A 23,851-nucleotide genomic window follows, 5' to 3' on the forward strand; every position below is an offset into this window, starting at 1 on the left:
GCTCCCACTCATAAGAAATGCTCCTTTCTTCTCATGTCAAGCCTTCATGCTACTGAAATATGCAGCTCAAGTGAGTCACAGAGGAGGCAGGCTGAGGAGTGGGTCTCTGGCCAAGGCAATCCTTCAAAATGCTGTCAGAGGCATCTGCAAAGCCACACCATCCTCGCAGGCCTGCTCCCTGCTCCCTGGTCCCTGGCTGGACAAAGGGCCAGAGGCTCAGGACTAGCATCCACTTCCAAACTCACAACAATCATCTCAGTCTCCGGGCAGACCCGGATGCTCCAAAGAGGTTATGTGTTTTGCTTCATTATTCAGAGAGGGGGAAGCAGCAGGGGCTGCCCAAGCCCCAGGCTCTGGCTTATTATAAATAGAAGGAGGAGGAATAAACTGCATAAACTGCTTGTTGTGTGAAGGCAGGGCTCACTTATATACCCCAAGGCCCCAAAGGGACTAGGTATCCTTTGAGGCTCCTTAGTCACTTCTCACCTGTCAGTCCCCAGAACACTTCTGCAGGAAATCAGAGTGACAAGTCTGATGAGTAGTAAGACATTTACAATAAAACCCTCCAAGATCTGTACAGTCATTGAGTCTTACTCAAAAAGACGGGGGCCCCTTAATGGAATGGGTCTGACGCCGCCTTCATTCATTTCTTCTGCCATTACGTCTCTCAAATAGGTCAAACGCGAAGATCAGGACGTCCCAGACACCCACGGCCAGTCGTCCTCACCACTCCTACACAGCTTCTTCCCAGAACACAGGACGAGGAGGACAAATAAGGCAGTCTGGCTCATTCCTCTGCCTCACTAGCAGTGAAATACACAGAAGCATTTTAAAAATTCTACAGTGAAGTATAAGCAAATATCCTGTCCTTCAACTCCGAGGACAGAGGCGGCTGCTAAATCCTCGGACTGCAGGACAGGCCTGAGGAAACCAAAGGCAGACACCCGAGGTCCAAGAATAACAAGGTTCCTCCAACCGTCCGTTTGCATGACCTAAATGCTGGTTATGCAAATCAGCCCTCCGTGTCCCCTTTCGAGACCGTGTCCCCACTATATTTAGTAAGCTCATTTTCCTCCCTGGACTCTCCACCTCAGAAGGAGAGCTGAAATCTAGTTTAATTGCTCCCTGCAGAGAAGCCCTATCCTGGCCTCTCTGCTCACTCATCTGACTTTTCTCAGTGATGCTTCAGCCAGAGAACTCATTAACTACTTCACTGATCAGCACAGGCTGCCCATTTCACAGATCAGGAAACAAAGGGAGAATGGCCTCGAACTAAAAACTTAGCATTTCTCTATAATCTCCTTAACTAGAGTAATGAGTGGTCTTTAGATTACTTATATGCCTCGTCCTGACTTACACTATCAGTTCAGAGAGACTTTATTTCTGATAGATCTTTGGCAAGCAGAATCCACCCGCTGTTGACCTCTACTTGCCACTCCCTCCTGGGGAAGCCCACTTTGTCACTTAGCAAATAGCCAGCTCTGCTGTTCTGGGAGGGCTCCCTGTAAAAAAAAAAGAACCTGTGAAAAATCTCTTTGTCATGTAAATAATCGCCCCTTAATTCACCAGCTGGCAAGTAAGAAAAAAAGAAAATATCCAGGACAGAAGAAACCTCGGGGAACATGTAAACCGTCTTCCACACGGTGCAGATGGGGTTAAACCCAAAGATTTAGAGCTGGGGTTTCCATCCATCTGCCTTAAAACTCGGGGGCACAGAACACTGAGAGCACAGCAAGCCCCTCACTGGCTGCTGGACACCTTGAGCCAGTGTTGGTCACTCAGTCGTGTCTGACTCTTCACGACCCCCTGTAGCCTGCCAGGCTCCTCTGTCCATGGAATTCTCCAGGCAAGAATACTGGAGTGGGTTGCCATTCCCTTCTCCAGAGGATCTTTCAGACCTAGGAATCGAACTTGTGTCTCCTGCACCGCAGGTGGATTCTTCACCATGTGAGCCACCAGGGAAGCCCAGAACTAGGACCAGCCTTAAATTAGGATTCGCCTCCGTAGGATGGTTCCAGAGTATCCCCTTTGACTCTACGGCTTCACCATAAATAGTCCCCCACCTCATTCATTCAGTAAATACTTATCGAGCACTTGCTGCATATCAGATGCCACAAGAGGTGTTGAGAAAACAACAGACTTCTAGGTCTTGCCTTGTGGCTCTCAAATCAATAAGGGAAACAAACATTAAAGAGTTAATTTCATGAATAATGCTTACAGTTGTTAAACGGGTGGAGGGCATAACCAAGTGCAGGGCTGCACGGAAGACAGGAGCCCCAGTGGGCACCAAAAGGATGAAGAGGAAGGAGTCCTGGCAAAGAGGATGCGGAACAGAGAAGAGAGATTGAGAAACTGAGAGCACAAACAGGGCAAAAGCCAAAGACTGGGGGGGACCCGCAACTTGACAAGTTTGAAAAGTTAAAAGAAAATTCATGGAGCCAGAAAAGCCAAGGAGAGGGTGGAATTATACGAGACCTCTTGGCTTTTAAAGGGGAACAAAAGAGACCGCAGCCACCGGACCCCTGGCTGAAAGCAAGGCCTTCACTGGAACATTTACAAAAGGCAAAGACCGTAAAGTTGAGACAAATCAGAGACTTGGGTTTGAATCTTGGTCTCTACGATTGACCATCTGTACAGCTCTGGGGACGTCCCTTTGCCTTTTGGAGCCTCAAGATACTCATCTGTGAAATGAGCAGAATAATAAGGCTGTAAGATGCGTGACACCACAGAGCCAGTGGAAAGTTATACTTAAACCACCACCTCCATAACAGCAACAACCACACAATTCAGGGTCTCTATGACCGCCAGAAAGGCAGGGACCTCCATCTGCCCACCAGCCCATCCACAGAAGGTGCCTGGGGATGCTTTTGCTTTCTTACCGAAGGAGGGAAAACTCACTGTGTAGACATGAATTGGAGAAGCTCTGCAGGGAAAAAAGGTATTCTTTGGCAAACTGCATTTCTTAGGGATGTCAAAACGTGGAAAGACAAACTTATGACAAAATAAAAATATGTGCTGTTTTTTTTAAATGTATGAATGCCTTTCGTTAAGATTTAGTCTTTAACAGTGATCCTGCTACCAATCCTCCCTAGGAAAGAAAGGCTTCTTTTCATATTGCTAAAATAATAATAAGGCTTGCCTTACTAATTTTACAGGACGGCTTTAAGATTCAAATGAGATGATACCCATGAATATATTTCATAAACTTCGAAATGCTGAAACATGTCCTCTTGTTACCGGTATGGTCTTTATACCAAAATAAACCATTCTTCACAAAAGGGCAACACATAGGCAACTAATGTGACATTGCAGGGGACATGGATTTGATTTCTGATCTGGGGAGATCGCACTAAGCCTGTGGGCCACAACTGCTGAGCCCGAGCACCCTGGAGCCTGTGCTCTGCAACGAGAAGCCAGTGCCACACAACTAGAGAGCAGCCCCGCTCGCCACAACTAGTGAGAGCCCTCTCACAGCAGCAAAGACTCAGCGCAGCCAAAACTAAAAATAATAAACAAATAAAGTGTTTAAAAACTACTGTGCGCATGACCAGGTTTGGAACACTGAGGCCTAAGAGCGGAAAGCAATGACATACCTACCCTGAGACACTGCATGTCTGGATCAAGGTCAGAAGCCAATCATGGCCAAGCCCTGCATTCAAGCAGCCTTCCCCTCACTCCACGCATTCCAGCAGCCTTCCCCTCACTCCACACCTGAGATCTGCAACCTGGGGAAACCCAAGTTCCAGCTCAAAGCTCCAAGGAACCAATGCAGACATGACACTGATTTCTAGCACTTTCCTCACCCCAAGAGTAAAGCATTTACATAACATGCCAGAACCAAATGCCTCAAGACCTCACCTTGCGTGAGTGCTAAGTCACTTCAGTCGTGACCAACTCTTTGCGCTCCCATGGACTACAGCCCACCATGCTCTTCTGTCCATGGGATTCTCGAGGCAACGATACTAGAGTGGGTTGCCGTGCCCTCCTCCAGGGGGTCTTCCCGGCCCAGGGATTGAACCCATGTCTCCTGCAGCTCCTGCATTGCAGGCAGATTCTTTACCACTGAACCACCAGGAAAGCCCGACCTCACCTTGCTGCTGCTGCTGCTGCTAAGTCACTTCAGTCGTGTCCGACTCTGTGCAACCCCATAGACTGCAGCCCACCAGGCTCCCTGTCCCTGGGATTCTCCAGGCAAGAATACTGGAGTGGGTTGCCATTTCCTTCTCCAATGCATGAAAGTGAAAAGTGAAAGGAAAGTCGCTCAGTTGTGTCTGACTCTTTGCGACCCCATGGACTGCAGCCTACCAGGCTCCTCTGCCCATGGGATTTTCCAGGCAAGAGTACTGGAGTGGGGTGCCATTGCCTTCTCCGCCTCCTTGCTGTGGGCTTAAACCCCACAGAAAGGCTGACCTCTCAGTCACATGAGATGCCTCTGGTATCAGGAGGGCAAGCAGAAGCCCCTGGGGCAACTCCCCATCCCCAGCTTAACTCCCCAACCCTGTGATAACAGCCCTTTCTCCTCCACCCAGCTCTCCACATCCACTACTGAACTCTTCCCTCTCAAGGACGGAGGAGGCCTCATCTCTGCAGGAACCCCAGCATCACCTCCAGCAGCAGCTCGCCTTGCCAAATCCAGCGAACCGTGGGCATGGTTAACTACAGGATTTTTTTTTTTAAAGAACTCCTCAGTTGAGAGAACTTCAGGGAACTAAATATATACAGATGAGGTAAGTCATAGGTACACAGTCTCATGTTACTCGATTAATTGAGCACAGGTTTAAAACATTTCAAGTCTCTTCCACACCCTCCCCCAGCCTCACAGCCCCTCACTCATCTCTGTCTGCTGCTGTCCCCACCCTCTGCCATCGGCAGGGTCCTCTGGGGGTACCCTGGCGCAGGTCTTGTCCCCAGGCCCCTGGGTTAGACCCACATGGAAGTGTCTTGCCTGTGTCCTCTGGGCTAACAGAGAAACAGGGTCCTTTCTATCTGGGCCCTTCCCCCATGTATGGCTCATCTCGGAGGCACCCACATGAGGTTCTCAGGAGAGGGTCCCTAAACTGGCCTTAGTCCCAGCATTGTTTTTAACCCCCACCCCTCCAAACTCCAACACATCATCCCAGCTTCTCCCCATTTCTTCTGGGCACAGAGGTTTCCTGTGAGTGAGAAATTTCACCCTGACACTGTTCGGCTCCTCAGCCCATCAAAGTAAGCTGGCTCTCACCTCAGTCCCAACTGACACATTACAATCTCCATTCACCCCACTCATGGGCTCAAACCCTCACTTATTTTATTTCAGAAGCACCCCTTCCACCTTCCCCGCTTTGATCCAGTGCTTTGGGGGCAGAGGGTTTCTGCTCAACAGAATAGTCTCTTTTCTAAATAAAAGAAGCAATGTTGCTTACCTTCCTCACTTAAAAAAAGGAAAGGAACAATAAATCACATGGTGGCCCCTACAAGGCACAAAACACGGATGATATAAGCACATCTTTTTATTGCCCTTGTCTACCGCTCCGATGCGGGATGCAATCACATCAGCCTGCCTTTCTGAGAATTCGTAGCAGTGTTTTTAATCTAATTCAGGGAACTGGAGATAAATCATAGTGAAGGGTCCTGATTTGCTGAGTTGAGCGGAGGCAGCAGCAGCGACAGGCAGAGTTAGAGGGCGGGGACGGGGGTAGGAGGGTTCCCACCCAGGCTGTGATGAAGACTGCACGCCCGATGTTTGTCTTTGTGCTGGCCTGAAGGGCTGCAGGGATGAAGACAGACCTGACTGCATTGGGGCACAACAAGGCGAGTCCAGGAAGTAGAGGGCAGAGGTGGGGAGGTGGCCCCCGGTTCAGGCATCATTACTGCTTTCTTGGCTCAACAGATGGGTAGGGTCTGCACACCAGCCGGGGCCATGTGGGCTGCTGTGTGGGCAAAGCCACAGCAAAAGCGAAGACACACGGGTCCGCCTTCAGCGCCCAGGTCCCCAGTGGGAGGAAGCATCTGCGCACAGGCTGCCGCTAAGGTGAACGGGACACCCAGGGCACCCTCCAGCACAGCCGGCTGCCGCACCCCTACCACGGAAAGAAAGGCCAGGGTCTCCTGACACTCCCCCTGGCAGCCAGCAGCCACCAAAGCCTCAGGTTCAGACAGCAGCCCTCAACCCTCGCTTTCCTTCCCCTGCTCATGGTGGAAACAAAGACAAGCCTAGCGGTGCCTACAGCTGCTCCCTGGGTGAGGCAGCGACCACAGTGGGAAAGCGAGCCACACACCACCCAGGAAAGCTATGCTGTCCGTGGGCCACATGCAGCCATTCAAACTTAAATTTAACTTGATTAAAATTCAACGAAAGGAAAATAACTTCACTTCTTTGGTCATCCTAACCACATTTCAAGTGCTCAACCCCCACAGACGGCTCGTGGACACCTTGACCAGCTCACATACAGAATATTTCCATCATGGCAAGAAGACCCATCAAAGAGACCTGACATGAGGCCAAGAAGATAAAGTCTTCCGGCTCCTGGCTGGTAGCAGTGACATGACCATGGATGTTACCATTATGATTGACAGTTACCCAGTAGACAACAGAATTTTGTAATTATTTTTAACTACCTGTTGGGGTCCTCGCTGCAAGAGTTAAGTCACTTATGAGGTCTTATTTTATGGGACCCACCCCAAAATGCTCAATGCATGCCTCATATGACAATAAAAAAACTTAGGGTTTCACAATAACATGGGATGAAACCCAAATCTCGATCATGATCAGCAGCCCACCTGCCTTCTCTGATTTATAGCACCATCAGCCACTTCAATGCTAGAAGGCTGCCCATGCCACTTCTTCGAAGGCCCAAGGTCCACAGGTCAATAAACCAATAAATTAGGTCGAAATTAACTGAGGCTCATTTTAAACTGAGGGAAATTGATTTTTGCATCTACGTGGTTGGACTGAATACGCCATGTGCCGATGGATTCTGGCCTGAGAATGCACACGAAAGTTCTGTACTCGACAAAGAGGACAGCTCAGCCCTGCAGCCCAGACCACTTCTGCTGAAATACTGATCCCTGAATATTCAAACCAAAATGCAGTGAGTTCTCCTTTCCTTTCCATCATACCCAAACCTAAAAAAAAGATGGAGGAAAGGTTATTATAATACCTCAGCTTTAATATATTTCTGTGCAGTCAACTCTCAAATTATCTGCATCTGAATTATTGTCAAAATTTCTAAACTCCAAACTGGCTTTCCCTAACACATGTATGCCAGCCGTTTGCATATCAACTGCTCAAAGAATACAAGCTCATTTTAATAGGCACCTAAGCAAACTTTAATTAGGAAGGTAAACTGATGCTTTAAAAGACTAAATAAACAAATAGCAAAGGCAAATAAGCTATTTTGGGGGTTACCCGCTCTCCAGATTATTTGCAAGCTCCTGTGTCTGTCAATTACAGCCGACAGTATGACGCTCAGCTCCATGGATCCCTGGCCCTGGGATTAAACAATGACACTACAAAGATGGCAGTCATCTCTTAAGGGGAAAATCCAAAATATGACAAATGAAATGTTCCTACAACATCCATCTTTTGCTTGGGGATGCTCGTTGCTGTTAGAATCTGCCTCCCCGGATCCCAGGTCTCAAAGCAATTTATTAAGCATACTATTAACTCCACTTTACAGAATTTAAAGAAAACATTCTCCAAAAGAAAATGAGTTAAAGCCAAGACCCACGATCTCTGTATTCTGTTGCTCTCACACACGTGAGCTCCACATCTCCAGGGAACTGCCCTCCAGCACCTTTCCAAATGACAAGGCTACAGAATGCTGCTCTCCTGGCCTCAGCCCACAGGAAGCCTCCAAGTGGAATAGTATTTTCTACCCTGGCCTGGAGTAAAAGTACAATCCATTTTAGACTACGACACTTCAGGTAACTCCCCTCCTATTGCCATAAATATACTTTGGAGCTAATGTCATTAGTGATGATATTAGGGGCTACGATGAGAGAAAGCCTTTCAAGTTTCATGTCCATATGTTATATATACATAGAACATTTTTGGAAGGACACACAAAAAAACTGATGACCGTGGGTGTCCACTGGGAAGGGACACCAGGGGAATGGGGACACAGGAGGGAAGGAACTGTACTTCTTACTATATACTCTTCTGAACAAATACTGTTTTGCAAACACACATTACCTGCTGATGGCTAAATAAACAGACTGGATGGCTTATCATTTCACCCCTTTCATTCTCCATCTCCTCGCTCCTCTTCCATGTCCCTTTTCCTCCCATTTATTCCACCTCTTGAAGCCTCCATCGAGGCTTGCCCCTAGACAGGCAAGCTGTTAAACAGTGGCCAGAGACCGAGCCAAGAACTGTGCCCAAGACAAGATGCCAAGCAAGACCAGGAAGTCTTTCAAGGTCACACCCTTTATCAAGCCAACCCAACACACTAACTACAGCTATGTAGAAGCCAACCTGACACCACAAAGGCTTTGCCTTCTCATCTTTTGGAAGCATACAGGTCAAATGTCCTAACTTCAGAATCAACCAGCCAATTCTTTCCCAAGCAAGTGTATCATACAAGAAACTACCTCAAAGAGATCTAAAGCTACACAGTCTTCCATCCCCCAAAGGACGCTCTTTGTCTTGGGTCCTTGTACTGTAACAGACACTTTATTTTCAGTCTCAAATCAGGACACTGAATACTCCCTGGCCTCTAAAAAGCAGGAATTATGAAGAGAGAGCTCAGTGGAAGGAAAATAAACCTGTAAATCCTGTTAGGCTTTGCGCTTCATTCCAAAGGCTTTTTCCCCAAAACAATACCATTAGCATTACCATGATAGCCCTAAAAGGGAGCATTCTGCACAACAGAATTGCAGCTCTTCATTCAAAATAAACCCCCAGAAAAGCACAGGAAAATCAGGGCTCCCTAACCCACATTCTGAGCCAACTCATTTCCACTCTCCATTTGTGGGCTCACCACAGTCCTCCTTATAAATACCTTTTCTATAACTTGGATGTGCTTCCTACCCTCCAGGCCTTTCACCTTCCAGGTGGGCAGCGGGTCCACAAATATTCATTAAGGGCCTCCCAAGTGCCAGGGACACAGAGGAGAGGCTTGATCTGTGCCCTCAAGGAGCAAACTAGGAGATGAAACAGCCACACAAGCAATTAGAACACAAGACAGTCGGTGCTGGAACCAAGCTCAAAAGAACTCTTCCCACCAGAGCCTGGGAATACTAAGAGACATTCCTTGGATGGTGAAAAATGGAATAGAGGTTTTGCAGGCAAACAGAGAAACAGGGGAAGAATATTGGAGGCAGAGGAAAAAGCAGGTGGCACAGAGGCATGGAGCTGACATGAAATCAGGAAGAAATCCAGTGTGGCAAGAATGTTGGAATCCCCCTTCTTGGATCTGGCCTGTTTTAGAAGAGGCACAACAACTAAACCTAGTTTACTCCAAAGGTTAGCAGCGCCAAAGGAAAAGAATGACACTGACTCCAACACAGGGCTCTTTCTCAGATGCAAAAGCCCTCTGGCTCCCCTCCCTGAAGCTGGCAGCCTGAACATCACCCCGAGGGTCTTTTTCCATCAGGCAGCTTCTGCTTCTAGCCCCAATCTGTGGTGCCCGGCATCCCCTCAAATGCACTCAAAGGTTAGAGGATGAGAAGCTGCAGAGTGTCTGAGCCCACTGACCCTGTATCACTTCATCTCCCACACCTTCCATGTCAAACAACCCACTCACACCCCACTGGAGAGTTGTGGCTGGTTTATCACGTCCCTGTTTCCTTGTCCCTGTCTGGTACATTTCCACGCCTGTACATTTATTTGCATCTGCTTTATCTGCTCCTTAAATTCTAAATTTTCTGAAAGCAGTGATGAAAACTCCCCCTGCCCCTTCATTTGCACTCCATCCCTACATAGAATAGTACTGAATTCAACTGACACTACAGAAAAACTTAAAGTGTGGGGGCTGGGGAGAGTATTTATACTCTCAATTTAGTGAGAACTGGCTTAAGGCTAGAAGCAGAATGTGTCAGTTGCTCAGTCTTGTCTGACTCTTTGTGACCCCATGGACTGTAGCCGGCCAGGCTCCTCTGTCCCTGGAATTCTCCAGGCATTAATACTGGAGTGGTAGGTAGCCATTTCCCTCTTCAGGGGATCTTCCCAACCCAGGGATCGAACCCCAGTCTCCCGCATTGAAGGCAGATTCTTTACCATCTGAGCCATCAAGGATCTAATTTATAGTCTGCATCCTGACCCTTTTGAGAGTGAACACAGCACTTTTCATATCCAACAGGGACAACTTCTAAACCAGGTCTGTCCCAGGGGAAAAAAGAGGCCAATGGTCATCTTTACTAGAAAGATCCTTCCAAAGAGTCCCGAGGCCCTTCAGAGCTGCAAGACGGACAGGCCAAACCCCTTCAGCCCGATTCCTGCGCTTGGGGTCTGAAGGGTCTGCACCAGACAGTGCTTGTAGCAGAAAGCCCAGGAAGTCCTTCCTTCAATCTAACTCAGACCTTTACAGATTCAAGTTAATCCCACTTTTATTAACCTCAGGGCAACCAAGAAGAAACACACAGGGAGGCAGCCTCGGAGAAGTCGAAACACTGCTCTGAGTCCTTACCCTTGATAGGAATTCCTCATTAAGAGTTCCACAGCTAGTTCTCCATCCGTCCACGGAAACAAATTCAATCTGGCTGACTCAGAAATATGAAAGCCGAAGGTTTTTTAGTCACTCCTAAGGAGAACACAGTTTAACTTGTCCCAAATCTCCAGGAGCTTTTACAAATGGCAACTGCGTGCGTATTTTTGCCACCAGGAAGTTCTTCCGGCAGCCCAATCTATATTTGTGGGGGACCTGAGATCCAGAAGGGATCGTCTTCCGTTGCTCCCCATTGCCAGCCCCCAGAAAGCTGACTCAAGTCCACAAGAGAGCTGGGCTGATGGGAAGATTCAGTGAACAAGGGAGCCTCTCTCTCGCCCTCCCCCATTCTCCATCAGGATGCTGGTGTCCCTGTGGAGAGCAAGGACCCTGCTGACTTCTTTCACTAATACAAAAAAGAAGTTTCAGAAGGGAGTGGAGAGGGCAACAAGGATCTGGACCCTCGGGGAACCCACACAGGCAAGTTCCAGCAGCCCATGCCAACCAGCCATTATATGCCCACTGGCACATGCTCTTGCCTTAAGGCTGGTGGTGGATGGAAGTCAAATGCTCCCATCCTCGAACCTCCATCCCAAGCCCCTTTCTTACCAATACATTTTTCTTTAGAAAGAAGTTTTTAAGAAGCACTGTATAAAGAGTGGGCGACTATTTGATCTCTCAAAGATCACTGAGACAATGCAGACAAAAACTAAAGAGCCAGCAACCCTGCCCCACATGACCTTGGGCTAGTCACTTCACCTTTCCTGGCTCTGGTGGCTTCGTCATCAAAATGACACAATAGGGAGAGATGGTTTATAATGTTCTTCCGGCTCCAAACGTTGAACATTAAACTCTGTATATTTCCTGAAGAAATGGCTAAAGGAAAATCAGCGAAGAGATGCAGAATTCAGACCAATCTTTTAATTTCTACTTTGAAGGGAACATTTTGACTCGAGAAATCACGTAATTGACCACCTCCACTGTTTCCACTTCCTTTCCCCCACCGACCTGCCAGCTTTGTTAATGTCAATCTCAACCACAGGACTGTAAGTCTCATGAGGCAATAACATGGACAAATTAATTTTGCCAACACTGATTCTAGCCCACAAACTCGGTTTGCAATTGCCAGCAGTAAGTCCGGCCATAAAAGTGAAATTCATGTTCCTCATGATCTAATAAGCCCATTGCCTGAAGAAATAAATCATCTACTGAATAATAATACCTACCAAATTCCTGCAGTTTTTCAAATCCCCAAGTGTCATGAGAGAGATTCCTGTCCAACATAAAATCAGTATTTTGAAAGGGGTAGGATGGATAGAACCTCACCCCGCCCCCCATCACCACCAAAATAAGAATTCAGCCCTTACACACACACACCTCTTGTTTGACTATATGCCCAGAGTCAAGATCTCAGATTTGCCCACCTTAATTGTGGTTTAAAACGGTAAGTGCGGAAACCCCCTCCTCTGACTGTTCTGGGTAAACGTACAGCAACTGCAGGGTGCTCGCCTCCGCTGCTAACTGATGATACAAGAAAGAAAGCCCGTTTTCTATCTACACGTAAAATGAAGCTGCACCCTTCCGATACCTGCCAGAAACTCCACCGGAGAGCACACAGCCTGGGGAAACAGTGCACCCCACGAGTGCCCTGGAATCCGTTTGCTAAAATCGGCAGGAAGAAGGAAAGATCAAGGCAATTCAAGTGCTGACGGTTGTACTCCTGTGTGCGGAGGGGAGAAAAACAAACGCCAGCCGGGAAGTCCCCAGCGGTGCCTGCACCTGGGAGGCGACAGCTAAGGATGGATGCGGGGGTGCGGCGGCGCAGGGAAAAGAGAGAGCCAGAGGGAAGGCGGGGGCCGACCGCTCACCTGTCCGTACACCTGGATGGGCTCCTGCTGCAGGGCAGCGCTCCGTCTCCTCCGGAGCGGCTTCTCGTCCGCCCCCCAGGGCGCCCCGCGCGCCCCCAGCCGCAGTTCGAACGGGTCGCCCCGCACCACGAGGAAGCCACGGTCCTGGGGCCCAGGCGCGCGGCCCCCGGGCAGCGTCTGGGGCCAGATCTGACCGACAGCCCCAGGGGGCAACAGCGCGATCAGGACGAAGAGGAAGGGGAGTCGCGACTCCCTCCTGCTGCTCCGTGTCGCCATGTTCGGGCGAACGCGACCGCAGGTGGCGCCGCCGCCAGGAGAGAATGTGCAGCGCGAGGCCGGGACGCCGGCCGGGCCGGGGCCGCGCGCGCCGCTCCCGGGGCTCCAGGCCGCCCCACTGCGCCCGCCGCCGCCGCCGGGTCCCGCTCGGCTCGGCGCGGCGCCGTCACGTGGGACGCTCGCCGCCGCGGCCCCTTCGCGCACTTTCTCCGCCGCGGCCCCTCCCCCGCGCGGCGATGGGGAAGTCAAGGCAGCGGGCGCGCGGCCCGGGCCCCGGGCGGGCGCTCCTTGTCGCCCGTGTGCCCTGCGGCAACTGGGAGTCGCGTGGGGCTCGCCGGTCCTCCCTGGAGTTCTCGCCTCCTCTGCCAGGTCGTGCCGAGGTCGCCCTCAACCTCGGCCAGTCTCCTTTCCCGACTGCACAGCCCCGGGTCCCGCCACACGACCACCTCGTCCGCCCCCTGTCACATCCCCACCTCAAGGGAGCGTGGGGAGTCCGAGGAAATTAGCGCGGAGAACGCGGCGGGCACGTTCGAGTCCAGATGAGCCCGCCCCCATGGTGCAACTCACAGTTTCAATTACTCTGGGCACCAAACTACCGTTGCTCGAACTAAACTGCCCCTGCCCGGAACACAGTAAATATATTCCTGGCACAGAGGCCTTGAAAACAAGGATAGTCAGACAAGAGACTCGCCACACCTGAACAGTCACCCAGTTAGTTACACAGTGGTTCCTTGCACACACACGACCTGCGCGGGACACAGGGCCCCAGCACAGTGGCTTCCTTGTGACCCCCGCCTGGGCGACCGAGCACCGAACCATCCTACCTAAGCCCCCAAACTTGCGCACACACCCCAGCCCCTGCAGCCCACAGCCAACGCTGTTAGAAGTCCTCTTCCCAGGGTGGATAAAACCTTGCCACTGAGGGTAGGAGGGGCAGACACCGGAGAGTGGGGAGGACACATTTTAAATTAACCCTACATGCAGCTGGAGGATCCAAGACCTTGTTCAAAGCACAAGGAGATAAACGGTACGGGGGGAGGGGAGACAAACCCAAGGTCAATATTTGTCTGCAGGTTTGTGGGAGCCGCCAAGGCCTATCCTCTGTTTCATTTTATGTTTCGCTGTGCTCTGGACTCAGACCCTGGTTCTTGATAAGACAGAGGAAGCAGGGCTGAAGGAGAGACTTTGGAGTTTCGTGCAAGCCCTTGAGAGGCTGAGAGGGAGTAGAGGATGGTCATTTCAGTGTCCGATAAATGCTCCTGGTCCTCAGTTCAGTTCAGTCGCTCAGTTGTGTCCGACTCTTTGCCACCCCATGAATCACAGCACACCAGGCCTCCCTGTTCATCACCAACTCCCGGAGTTCACTCAAACTCACGTCCATCGGGTCGGTGATGCCATCCAGCCATCTCATCCTCTTTTGTCCCCTTCTCCTCCTGCCCCCAATCCCTCCCAGAGTCTTTTCCAATGAGTCAACTCTTCACATGAGGTGGCCAAAGTACTGGAGTTTCAGCTTTAGCATCATTCCTTCCAAAGAACACCCAGGGCTAATCTCCTTCAGAATGGACTGGTTGGATCTCCTTGCAGTCCAAGGGACTCTCAAGAATCTTCTCCAACACCACAGTTCAAAAGCATCAATTCTTTGGTACTCAGCTTTCTTCACAGGCCAACTCTCACATCCATACATGACTACTGGAAAAATCATAGCCTTGACTAGACAGACCTTTGTTGGCAAAGTAATGTTTCTGCTTTTGAATATGCTATCTAGGTTAGTCATAACTGTCCTTCCAAGGAGTAAGCGTCTTTTAATTTCATGGCTGCAATCACCATCTGCAGTGATTTTGGAGCCCAAAAAAATAAAGTCTGACACTGTTTCCACTGTTTGCCCTTTTGGACTCTCCAGTTAGCTTAGCTCACCCTCTTCCCCTACCTAGCATCACCCTTGGGGACAACCCACCCAAAGAGGGACAGCCTTTCCTTGCCTCCCTAAATCCAGTCTTCTACCCCCCTCTCATACCCCATGCCAGACTCTCTGGGGACCTGGGTCAGATTCTTTAGTCCCCAGCTTCCTCTCACCCCTTCCTTTCTCCCCCCAGTCTTTCTATCCATCTCACCATAATCATAGAACCAGTTAGTTCTCCCCGACCAAACAAATCACCGATCCTCTGGGAAATCCACGGATCCACTGCCAGCTCCAACTCCCCATCTGGACCAGCACTGTCTGGTCAGTATCACCTGACCAGGCATGGACCACTCTGTGGCCTCCCCAGACCATGAGCAAAGACACATCAACACCTATTTAACCCTCAAGTGAAAATGAGAGGAAGAGAGCTAGAGTCAGAACACCCTGCAGGAGTTTCAATTGTTGTTTATCTCAATATATATATATAATGAGAACCTTCTCTATAAGAGCGAGTGTCAGAATCCCAGCAGAAAACACGTGTCCCTTAAGTGTGGACTTGAAGATGGAAAGCTGCTTTTCCAACGAAAACGGTTGGCTTGAGGTGCAAATGGCAATTTGCAGGGAAGGATTGGTAGGGCAGGGCCAGCTACTTGCTGATTTTGATTTTGATTTGCAGCATGGATGCTGGAGAACTGGCAGGAATGATCAAACATGGATAATTTGCTCCTTGAAAGCCCTCCTCTGTAATCATTATGTACCTTCCACACTGTTCTAAGGTGGATAATCAGCAAACCCTGAGACTGTGTGAGCCTCATAACCACACTACTTCTCCAACCGAACGTCAGTTTTCTCATCTGCAAAATAAGGATCTTAATTCCTGCCTATCTACACAGATATGCTGATAGCATCACAGGAGATAATGTAAGTGAACTAACATTGCCATGCAAATTGTGAAGACCCCAGATAGAAGTACTGTACACAGGTGGCATTAGAGACATGCATTCTAGTTCTGCTTTGCAAGTAAGTTACTGTGTGATTTTTGTTCTTGATCATCTGGCCTCTCTGGGCATTGGTATCTTCGTATGTGAAATGAAAAGAGACTTCACAGCCCTGACTATTCAGGACCTCTACCTGGGCACGAGATGGGTGCAGCCACAGGCCATAGCTGACTTTTGCAATTGAGCAGGATGTTCCTCCTAGCTTCAAAACCGGATCTGGATTGTAAACAAGCCTCCACTTCCTCCATGCCCCCAAAACAACATCCGTATTGGGGTGGGAAGGTAGATGGAGAGAATGGAGGATCCCCCATCCCTTTTCACCCCAACTTGCATGGCCTTTGTCTCCATGCTGCTCCACATCAGGAGGAAAACCAAGATGCATGGGAATTTTATATTAGACTCGTTACTGTGTATAAAAAGGTCTTGAGCCTGGGGTCAGACTTTATTTTTTATTATTTATTTATTTTGGGCTGTGCTGGGTCTTTATTGGGCTTCCTTGATAGCTCAATTGGTAAAGAATTTGTCTGCAATGCAGGAGACCTGGGTTTGATCCCCGAGCTAGGAAGATCCCCCGGAGGAGGGAAAGGCTACCCACTCCAGTAGTCTGGCCTGGAGAATCCCATGGACTGTACGCCGTGGGTCTTTATTGCTCCATGGTCTTTCTCTATTTGTGGCAAGTGGAGGTCACTCTTTGTTTGCAGTGCATGGGCTTCTCATTGCGGTGGCTTCTCTTGTTGCAGATAACGGGCGCTAGACACTCAGGCTCAATAGTTGTAGCGCTCAGGCTTAGTTGCCCCACAACATGTGGGATCTCCCCCTTCTCAGATCAGGGATCGAACCTGTGTCCCCTGTAACGGCAGGTGGATTCTTTACCACCAGGGAAGCTCCAGGGTCAGCCTTTGCACTCCTCTGTCCTTCTGCCCAACCCAGGCCATCCTAAAATAGAGCTGAAGACGGGGTTAAGGAAAGATCACCCAGAGGTCACCAATGTCCCACATCTTTATCCAGATGGAGTCACTGTTAATATAGCAACAAGGACAGCCACAAAGAAGGAAGAAAAACACCTAAAGCCAAACTGGACTTTTTTCTGTTCTCTCTCTCTCTCCCCTCCTGGCCTTTTCTAATGCTGGCATCTGACATCTCACTCTCCCTCCCTACCCAGCCCCTGGCCTAGCCAACTTCTGTGCATCCTTCAGGTTCCAAGAGGCCTCTGGACTAGCCTAGGTTACACCACGTTGCTTAGATAGAGGCCCTAAGTCTCTTGCAATCTTTGGTACTTTCCCTCTGGTCACATTACTTATTTAACCTCATTTTCCTCTCAAACTGTTACCAAGTCCACCAAGAAGATGGCAGACTAATGTCTCAAAATAACTATCTTAGCTATTGGGGTCTGGATACCGGTATCTTTTACAGAACACAGAGGTAGAGGAGGTGAGGATGTAAAAAAAGCCATTAATCTTACAAATGTCTCCTGAAATGGCCAGCCTCAAGGCAAGGATATGTACAGTTCTTTTTTCTTGGAGCCATTCATAGGTGGACAGCATCAGGATGTCTCCCTGAACAAACGCACTTTGGTTAAACCTTCAAGAAGAGGGGCTGCGTTCCCTATGGCAGGCCATTGTGTACAGACAGTATCCTTTCAGTGAACAAAAGCAACAGGAAGCAAAGTTTAAAGTAAAACGAACAGATCCAACATGTAGTCAGATTTTCTTCCGGATGGCTAGGTGGTAAAGAATCTGCCTGCCTGCTGTTTACAATAGCTAGAAAACGGAAGCAACCTAGATGTCCATCGGCAGACAACTGGATAAGGAAGTTGTGGTACATATACACAATGGAATGTTAGTTAGCTATAGAAATGAACACATATGAGTCAGTTCTAATGAGGTGGATGAAACTGGAGCCTATTATGCAGAATGAAGTAAGTCAGAAAGAGAAACACCAATACAATTTATTAACGCTCATGGGGTCGGAAAGAGCCGGACACAACTGAGCGACTGAACTGAACTGATATATGGAATTTAGGAAGACGGTAACAATGATCGTATACACAAGGCAGCAAAAGAGACACAGGTGTAAAGAACAGACTTTTAGAGTCTGTGGGAGAAGATGAGGGTGGGGTGATTTGAGAGAATAGCATTGAAACATGTATATTACCATATGTAAAATAGATGACCAGTGCAAGTTGGATGCATGAAGTAGGGCACTCAAAGCCAGTGCTCTGGAACAACCCAGAAGGATGGGGTAGGGGGGAGGTGGGAGGGGGTTCAGGATGGGGGGCCACATGTACACACATTTAATTAATTAAATTTAAATTTAATTTATTTATTATAAATTTAATTTTAAATTTATAATTCTAAATAAATTAAAAAAAAAGAATTTGCCTGCCAGTGTAGGGGACACAGGAGATGTGAATTCGATCCCTGGGTCGAGAAGATCCCCTGCAGTAGGAAATGACAACCCACTCCAGTATTGTGTAGGAAATCCCATGAACACACAGACAAAGGAGCCTGGCGGGCTACGGTCCGTGGAGGTCACATGACCTAGCAACTAAACAACAATATAACATAGCAAAACTATAAGCAAAACCAGGTTTATCTTACTCAATGTCTGTGCTTCCAGTGCTTATATGGTTCTTGCATATAGTGGGTACCCAGTGACATTTATAGAACGTCTGTATGAATGAAAAGAGTTCGAGAAGACACCCTATGTCTCGTGATGAGGGTTAGGGAGTGGTAAGGAGCAGATGTCATTGTGAAGGAGGAAACAGACAGAACAGACTCTGTCTTGAAAGCCGGACTCCATCTTGGGCTGGACTGTGGACTTTGAGCTATATGCCCAGTATCTATAGAAACAACATACCAACTGGAAAACCAGGCCCCGGAAGGCAGAGCCCAAGGGCTTGTACCTAGGCTCTCCTTCGCAGAGAAGAATACCCTAATTATCTGTGTAACTAAATAGAATCACACATTCTATTATGTTTATTGGGGTATGGCCTATTGATAATTGTCCACTGTTAACTACCTAGGGTTAAGGCAAATGAATCACGAATTCAGACTAGTTTCAGGGAATTTGGGAAGGCAGGTTTGGGCATGTACACTTAGGGTATATAAGGTTTTCACAAAAACTGGTTGGGGTCCTTGGCTAAGAGGAGAATCTGCCTTGGGCCAGCCGGTGTAAGAAACTGCACTCCACTATCTGCATTGTCCTTCTGAGTGAGTTTGTTTTCCGGAACGCGCGGCTACGATTGAATATCAGAACTTGACCACCATCTGCCCTCCACCACTTCTTTCTCTCAAAGCTGCCCGACCTGAGTCAGAACCAGACTTCTGTGTTGCTGAAGCACAAAAAGAACCCACCCCCCTCCACACACACTCCATCCAGTGCCCAGAGTGGTGAACTTTATTCCCACTTCTGTATCATTTTGGTCAAGTAACTACCATTTACCTCACCAGTGAGGGTGAGGTAGAAATACCCTCCAACCCCAAAGAAATAACTTTTTCCTGCTGTTGCCAAAAATGCCTCTAGTTAAGCCACAGTGTAGGTAACTGACGAGGTTTAAAATACAGATGCACCCGAGCATAGAGCAAGTAACTTAAAGACTGTCGCTGTGGTTTTTTTTTTAATTCATTTATTTTTTAATTGAAGGATAATTGCTTTACGGAATTGTGTTGGTTTCTGCCAAACATCATCATGAATCAGCCATGCTGCTGCTGCTGCTAAGTCGCTTCAGTCATGTCCGACTCTGTGCGACCCCATAGACGGCAGCCCACCAGGCTCCCCCATCCCTGGGATTCTCCAGGCAAGAATACTGGAGTGGGTTGCCATTTCCTTCTCTAGTGCATGAAAATGAAAAGTCAAAGTGAAGTCGCTCAGTCGTGTCCGACTCCTAGCAACCCCATGGACTGCAGCCCACCAGGCTCCTCTGTCCATGGGATTTTCCAGGCAAGAGTACTGGAGTGGGGTGCCATTGCCTTCTCCATAGGCATAGGTATACAAATATCCCCTCCCTCTTGAACCTCCCTCCCATCTCCCTCTGCATCTCACCCCTCTAGGCTGTTACAGAGTCCCAGTTTGAGGTGGGATATATGGAGAGAGTAACATGGAAACTTCCATTACCATATGTAAAAGAGATGGTCAATGGGAATTTGCTGTATGACTCAGACTGTCACTCTTGAATACATTAAATTCAAAGAGGAGGTTCTGAAAATAGTTGTAACTTACTTTCACACAGCAATGATTTCTATTTGCATTACAACAGCATTGTCTAACAGATTTCCTCTCAAAGCAACCCTCTAGATGGGGGGAAAAGCAGACATTTTATAGATTTGGGGGATTAAGGCTGAGAAGGAAGGACTTGCCCAGAGTCACATGGTTTATAAGGTTTAGATTCAAACTGAGGTTCTCTGACTTTCTCTACTGCATCTGATACCTCCCTTAGGAAGACAGAAGAGCTGGTGTTTCAAGTCCTGGGTGGAGCAGGGCAGTGAGAGCCAGGACAGAAAGGAGAAGACAGTTGCCCAAGTCCCCACCTCTTGCACAACTCAGCCCTGCATGAACCCTCCATAAACCAGCACTGTCCTGCCCCACCCCTACCCTGGGTGCCTCGCTGAGGCATGGTGCTCAAGTAGACAGTAATACTACAGAGCTCATGAGTCAAACTCTGCTTTCCCCGATTTCTAGAAGATAAATGGAATGAGAGATTTGGTTTCAAATTTCCAAAAGAGGACTTTGGGTTCAAAACCTGGAGAAGGAGGGGGCAGGTTTTAAAGGCTTTCAATTACACTTCTTCCCTGGTCATTTGGCCTGTATCTCTCAGAACCTCAACTTCTTGAGCTACTGTAAGAGGAAAGCATTTAGACTTTTCTCACAAAGAGTGTGAAAGGAAAACCTGGAAAGGTCCTGATTGTTATGTAGATACCAGGACAAACACTTCAGTTGGAAGACAATGGGAAATTATCTTCCTCCCCGGGAATATAGAATAGGACTCAACCTCCTGGATTGGGAGTGAATGGGAGGAAGTAAAGCTGGAGAGTCTCTGGAAACCCCTGAGTAATTACATATCAAAGGCTCCGGTAGCCTTCCCTTGGAGCATTTGCAATACAATAACGGGGCAAGCACAGCTTTAGGTGCTAGAGAGCCAGGGGGCACTGCCCTGCCAGAAGTCAGTTTAAGTCTGTGATGCTTTAGTGTAACAGATGGTCTGAAGTGGTCTCGGGACCATCCAGACAAGGGAAATAGGTAGGCTGCTTTGAGACCCACCTGGTGGCTCAGATGGTAAAGAATCTGCCTGCAATGCGGGATACTTCGGTTTGACCCCTGGATCTGGAAGATCCCCTGGAGAAGGGAATACCAACTCACTCCAATCTTCTTGTTTGGAGAATTGCATGGACAGAGGAGACTGGCGGGCTACAGTCCATGGGGTCGAAAAGAGTCAGGTACGACTAAGGGACTAACACTTTTTTCACTTTCTCTTTTAACAGAGACCCAGAAACCCTCCTTCGGTTTTCTTGCATCAGTGAAAATGAGATAAACACCACACCACTGTTACCTCTTTTACTAAGTCATTTCTGGATTCTGCCCAGATCTCTCCCCAATCATCCCAAAGCCCAGCTGTCTTGGATTTATGCCTTCCCAGGTGGTTCTAGTGGTAAAGAATCTGCCTGCCTGCCAATGCAGGAGATGTAAGAGACACAGCTTCAATCCCTGGGTCAGGAATATCCTCTGAAGTCAGGAAATGGCAACCCACTCCAGTATTCTTGCCTGGTGAATCCCATGGACAGAGGAGCCTGGTAGGCAACAGTCCATAGGGTCTCACAGAGTCCGACCTGGCTGAAGTGACTTAGCACACACCTGAGATGTTGATAATGTTCTGCCTTTCATTACAGCAGCTATCTTGGTACTAAACCTCCTTTTCGAAATGATAATAATGTCTTTAGATCTGTCCTCTAAGCTTGCTCTTAATAGAGTCTATCCTGCTGAGTTGAAATGAACAGCTGGGGTGGGGGTGGGAATGGGGTGGTGTACCCTCACCCCTGCTACTCCCAACTTGACAGTTGGTTCTAAGTTTGAATGACTGCTCTTCGGAGACTGAATGTTTCCATCCTAATGTTTACATCAAAGGATGCTGGAAAGACAGCTTGAGGGTTCCCTCAGCACCAGATGAGAAGTGAGTCCTTCCCTTGACACAGTTGTATGTTTGACCTTGTCATTACCTACTGCCTGAGGATGGGGATAAAGTGTCTGTAAAAAATCCAGCCACTACCCCCAAGGAAAGACAAACACAAATAGCAGCAATATGAGGAAACAGCATTAAATTAATTAAACAAGGAAGCTATTTGGCTAAAGTGGCTCTAATGTTTGTGATCTTGTAAGCAAACCAAAATCAGTCTATACACACCTTGAAGTTAAGAAACGGAAAACTTTGTTGTTGTTTCTGGCTCAGTGGTAAAGAATCCACCGCTAATACAAGAGACATGGGTTTGATCCCTGGGTCAGAAAGGTCCTACTCCAGGTATGGAGTAGGAAATGGCAACCCACTGCAGTATTCTTGCCTGGGAAATAGACCTGGTGGGCTATAGTCCATGCAGTCACAGAAGAATCAGACACAACTTAGCCACTAAACAATAACACATGCCTTGAAGTTAAAAAAAGGAAACCTAAGGACAGCGAACCACAACCAACCAACTAAACATTAGGTTCAGTTCAGTCGCTCAGTCGTGTCCGACTCTTTGCGACCCCATGAATCGCAGCACGCCAGGCCTCCCTGTCCATCACCAACTCCCGGAGTTTACCCAAACTCATGGCCATCGAGTCGGTGATGCCATCCAGCCATCTCATCCTCTGTGGTCCCCTTCTCCTCCTACCACCAATCCCTCCCAGCATCAGAGTCTTTTCCAATGAGTCAACTCTTCACACGAGGTGGCCAAAGTATTGGAGTTTCAGCCTCATCAGTCCTTCCAATGAACACTCAGGACTGATCACCTTTAGGATGGACTGATTGGATCTCCTTGCAGTCCAAGGGACTCTCAAGAGTCTTCTCCAACACCACAGTTCAAAAGCATCAATTCTTTGGCACTCAGCTTTCTTCACAGTCCAACTCTCGCATCCCATACATGACCACTGGAGAAACCATAGCCTTGACTAGTCAGACCTTTGTTGGCAAAGTAATGTCTCTGCTTTTCAATATGCTATCTAGGTTGGTCATAACTTTCCTTCCAAGGAGTAAGCGTCTTTTAACTTCATGGCTGCAGTCACCATCTGCAGTGATTTTGGAGCCCAAAAAAATAAAGTCTGACACTGTTTCTACTGTTTCCCCATTTATTTCCCATGAAGTGATGGGACCAGATACCATGATCTTCGTTTTCTGAATGTTGAGCTTTAAGCCAGCTTTTTCACTCTCCACTTTCACTTTCATCAAGAGGCTTTTGAGTTCCTCTTCACTTTCTGCCATAAGGGTGGTGTCATCTGCATATCTGAGGTTATTGATATTTCTCCCGGCAATGTTGATTCCAGCTTATGCTTCTTCCAGCCCAGCGTTTCTCATGATGTACTCTGCATCTAAGTTAAATAAGCAGGGTGACAATATACAGTCTTGACGTACTCCTTTTCCTATTTGGAACCAGTCTATTGTTCTATGTCCAGTTCTAACTGTTGCTTCCTGACCTGCATATAGGTTTCTCAAGAGGCAGGTCAGGTGGTCTGGTATTCCCATCTCTTTCAGAATTTTCCACAGTTTATTGTGATCCACACAGTCAAAGGCTTTGGCATAGTCAATAAAGCAGAAATAGATGTTTTTTTGGAACTCTCTTGATTTTTCCATAATCCAGCGGATGTTGGCAGTTTGATCTCTAATTCCTCGGTTCCTCTGCCTTTTCTAAAACCAGCTTGAACATCCGGAAATTCAGGGTTCTCGTATTGCTGAAGCCTGGCTTGGAGAATTTTGAGCATTACTTTGCTAGTGTGTGAGATGAGTGCAATTTTGCGGTAGTTTGAGAATTCTTTGGCCTTGCCTTTCTTTGGGATTGGAATGAAAACTGACTGCTGCTGCTGCTGCTAAGTCGCTTCAGTCGTGTCCGACTCTGTGCAACCCCACAGACGGCAGCCCACCAGGCTCCCCCATCCCTGGGATTCTCCAGGCAAGAACACTGGAGTGGGTTGCCATTTCCTTCTCCAATGCATGAAAGT

At 48.2% G+C, this 23,851-nt stretch overlaps 1 protein-coding gene across 5 annotated transcripts in view; it reads right to left on the reverse strand.

Annotated features, from left to right (window-relative positions):
• Window positions 1-13,612, reverse strand: part of SORL1 (sortilin related receptor 1) — a 168,934-nt gene extending 155,322 nt beyond the window's left edge. For 2 of the 5 annotated variants that reach the window (XM_044929601.2, XM_006044879.4), the window contains exon 1: window positions 12,494-12,869. In XM_044929601.2, coding sequence (XP_044785536.2) covers window positions 12,494-12,769 — 276 coding nt within the window. In that variant the 5' untranslated portion in view covers window positions 12,770-12,869. Of the gene's footprint in view, window positions 1-12,493; window positions 12,873-13,593 lie in introns of those variants that run through there. The other 3 variants (XM_044929604.2, XM_044929602.2, XM_044929605.2) reach the window with 3 other exon arrangements.
• Between the last annotated feature and the right edge of the window lie 10,239 nt (window positions 13,613-23,851).

The sequence above is a fragment of the Bubalus bubalis genome, chromosome 16 (genome assembly GCF_019923935.1).
Source record: "Bubalus bubalis isolate 160015118507 breed Murrah chromosome 16, NDDB_SH_1, whole genome shotgun sequence".
NCBI classification, from domain to species: Eukaryota; Metazoa; Chordata; class Mammalia; order Artiodactyla; family Bovidae; genus Bubalus; species Bubalus bubalis.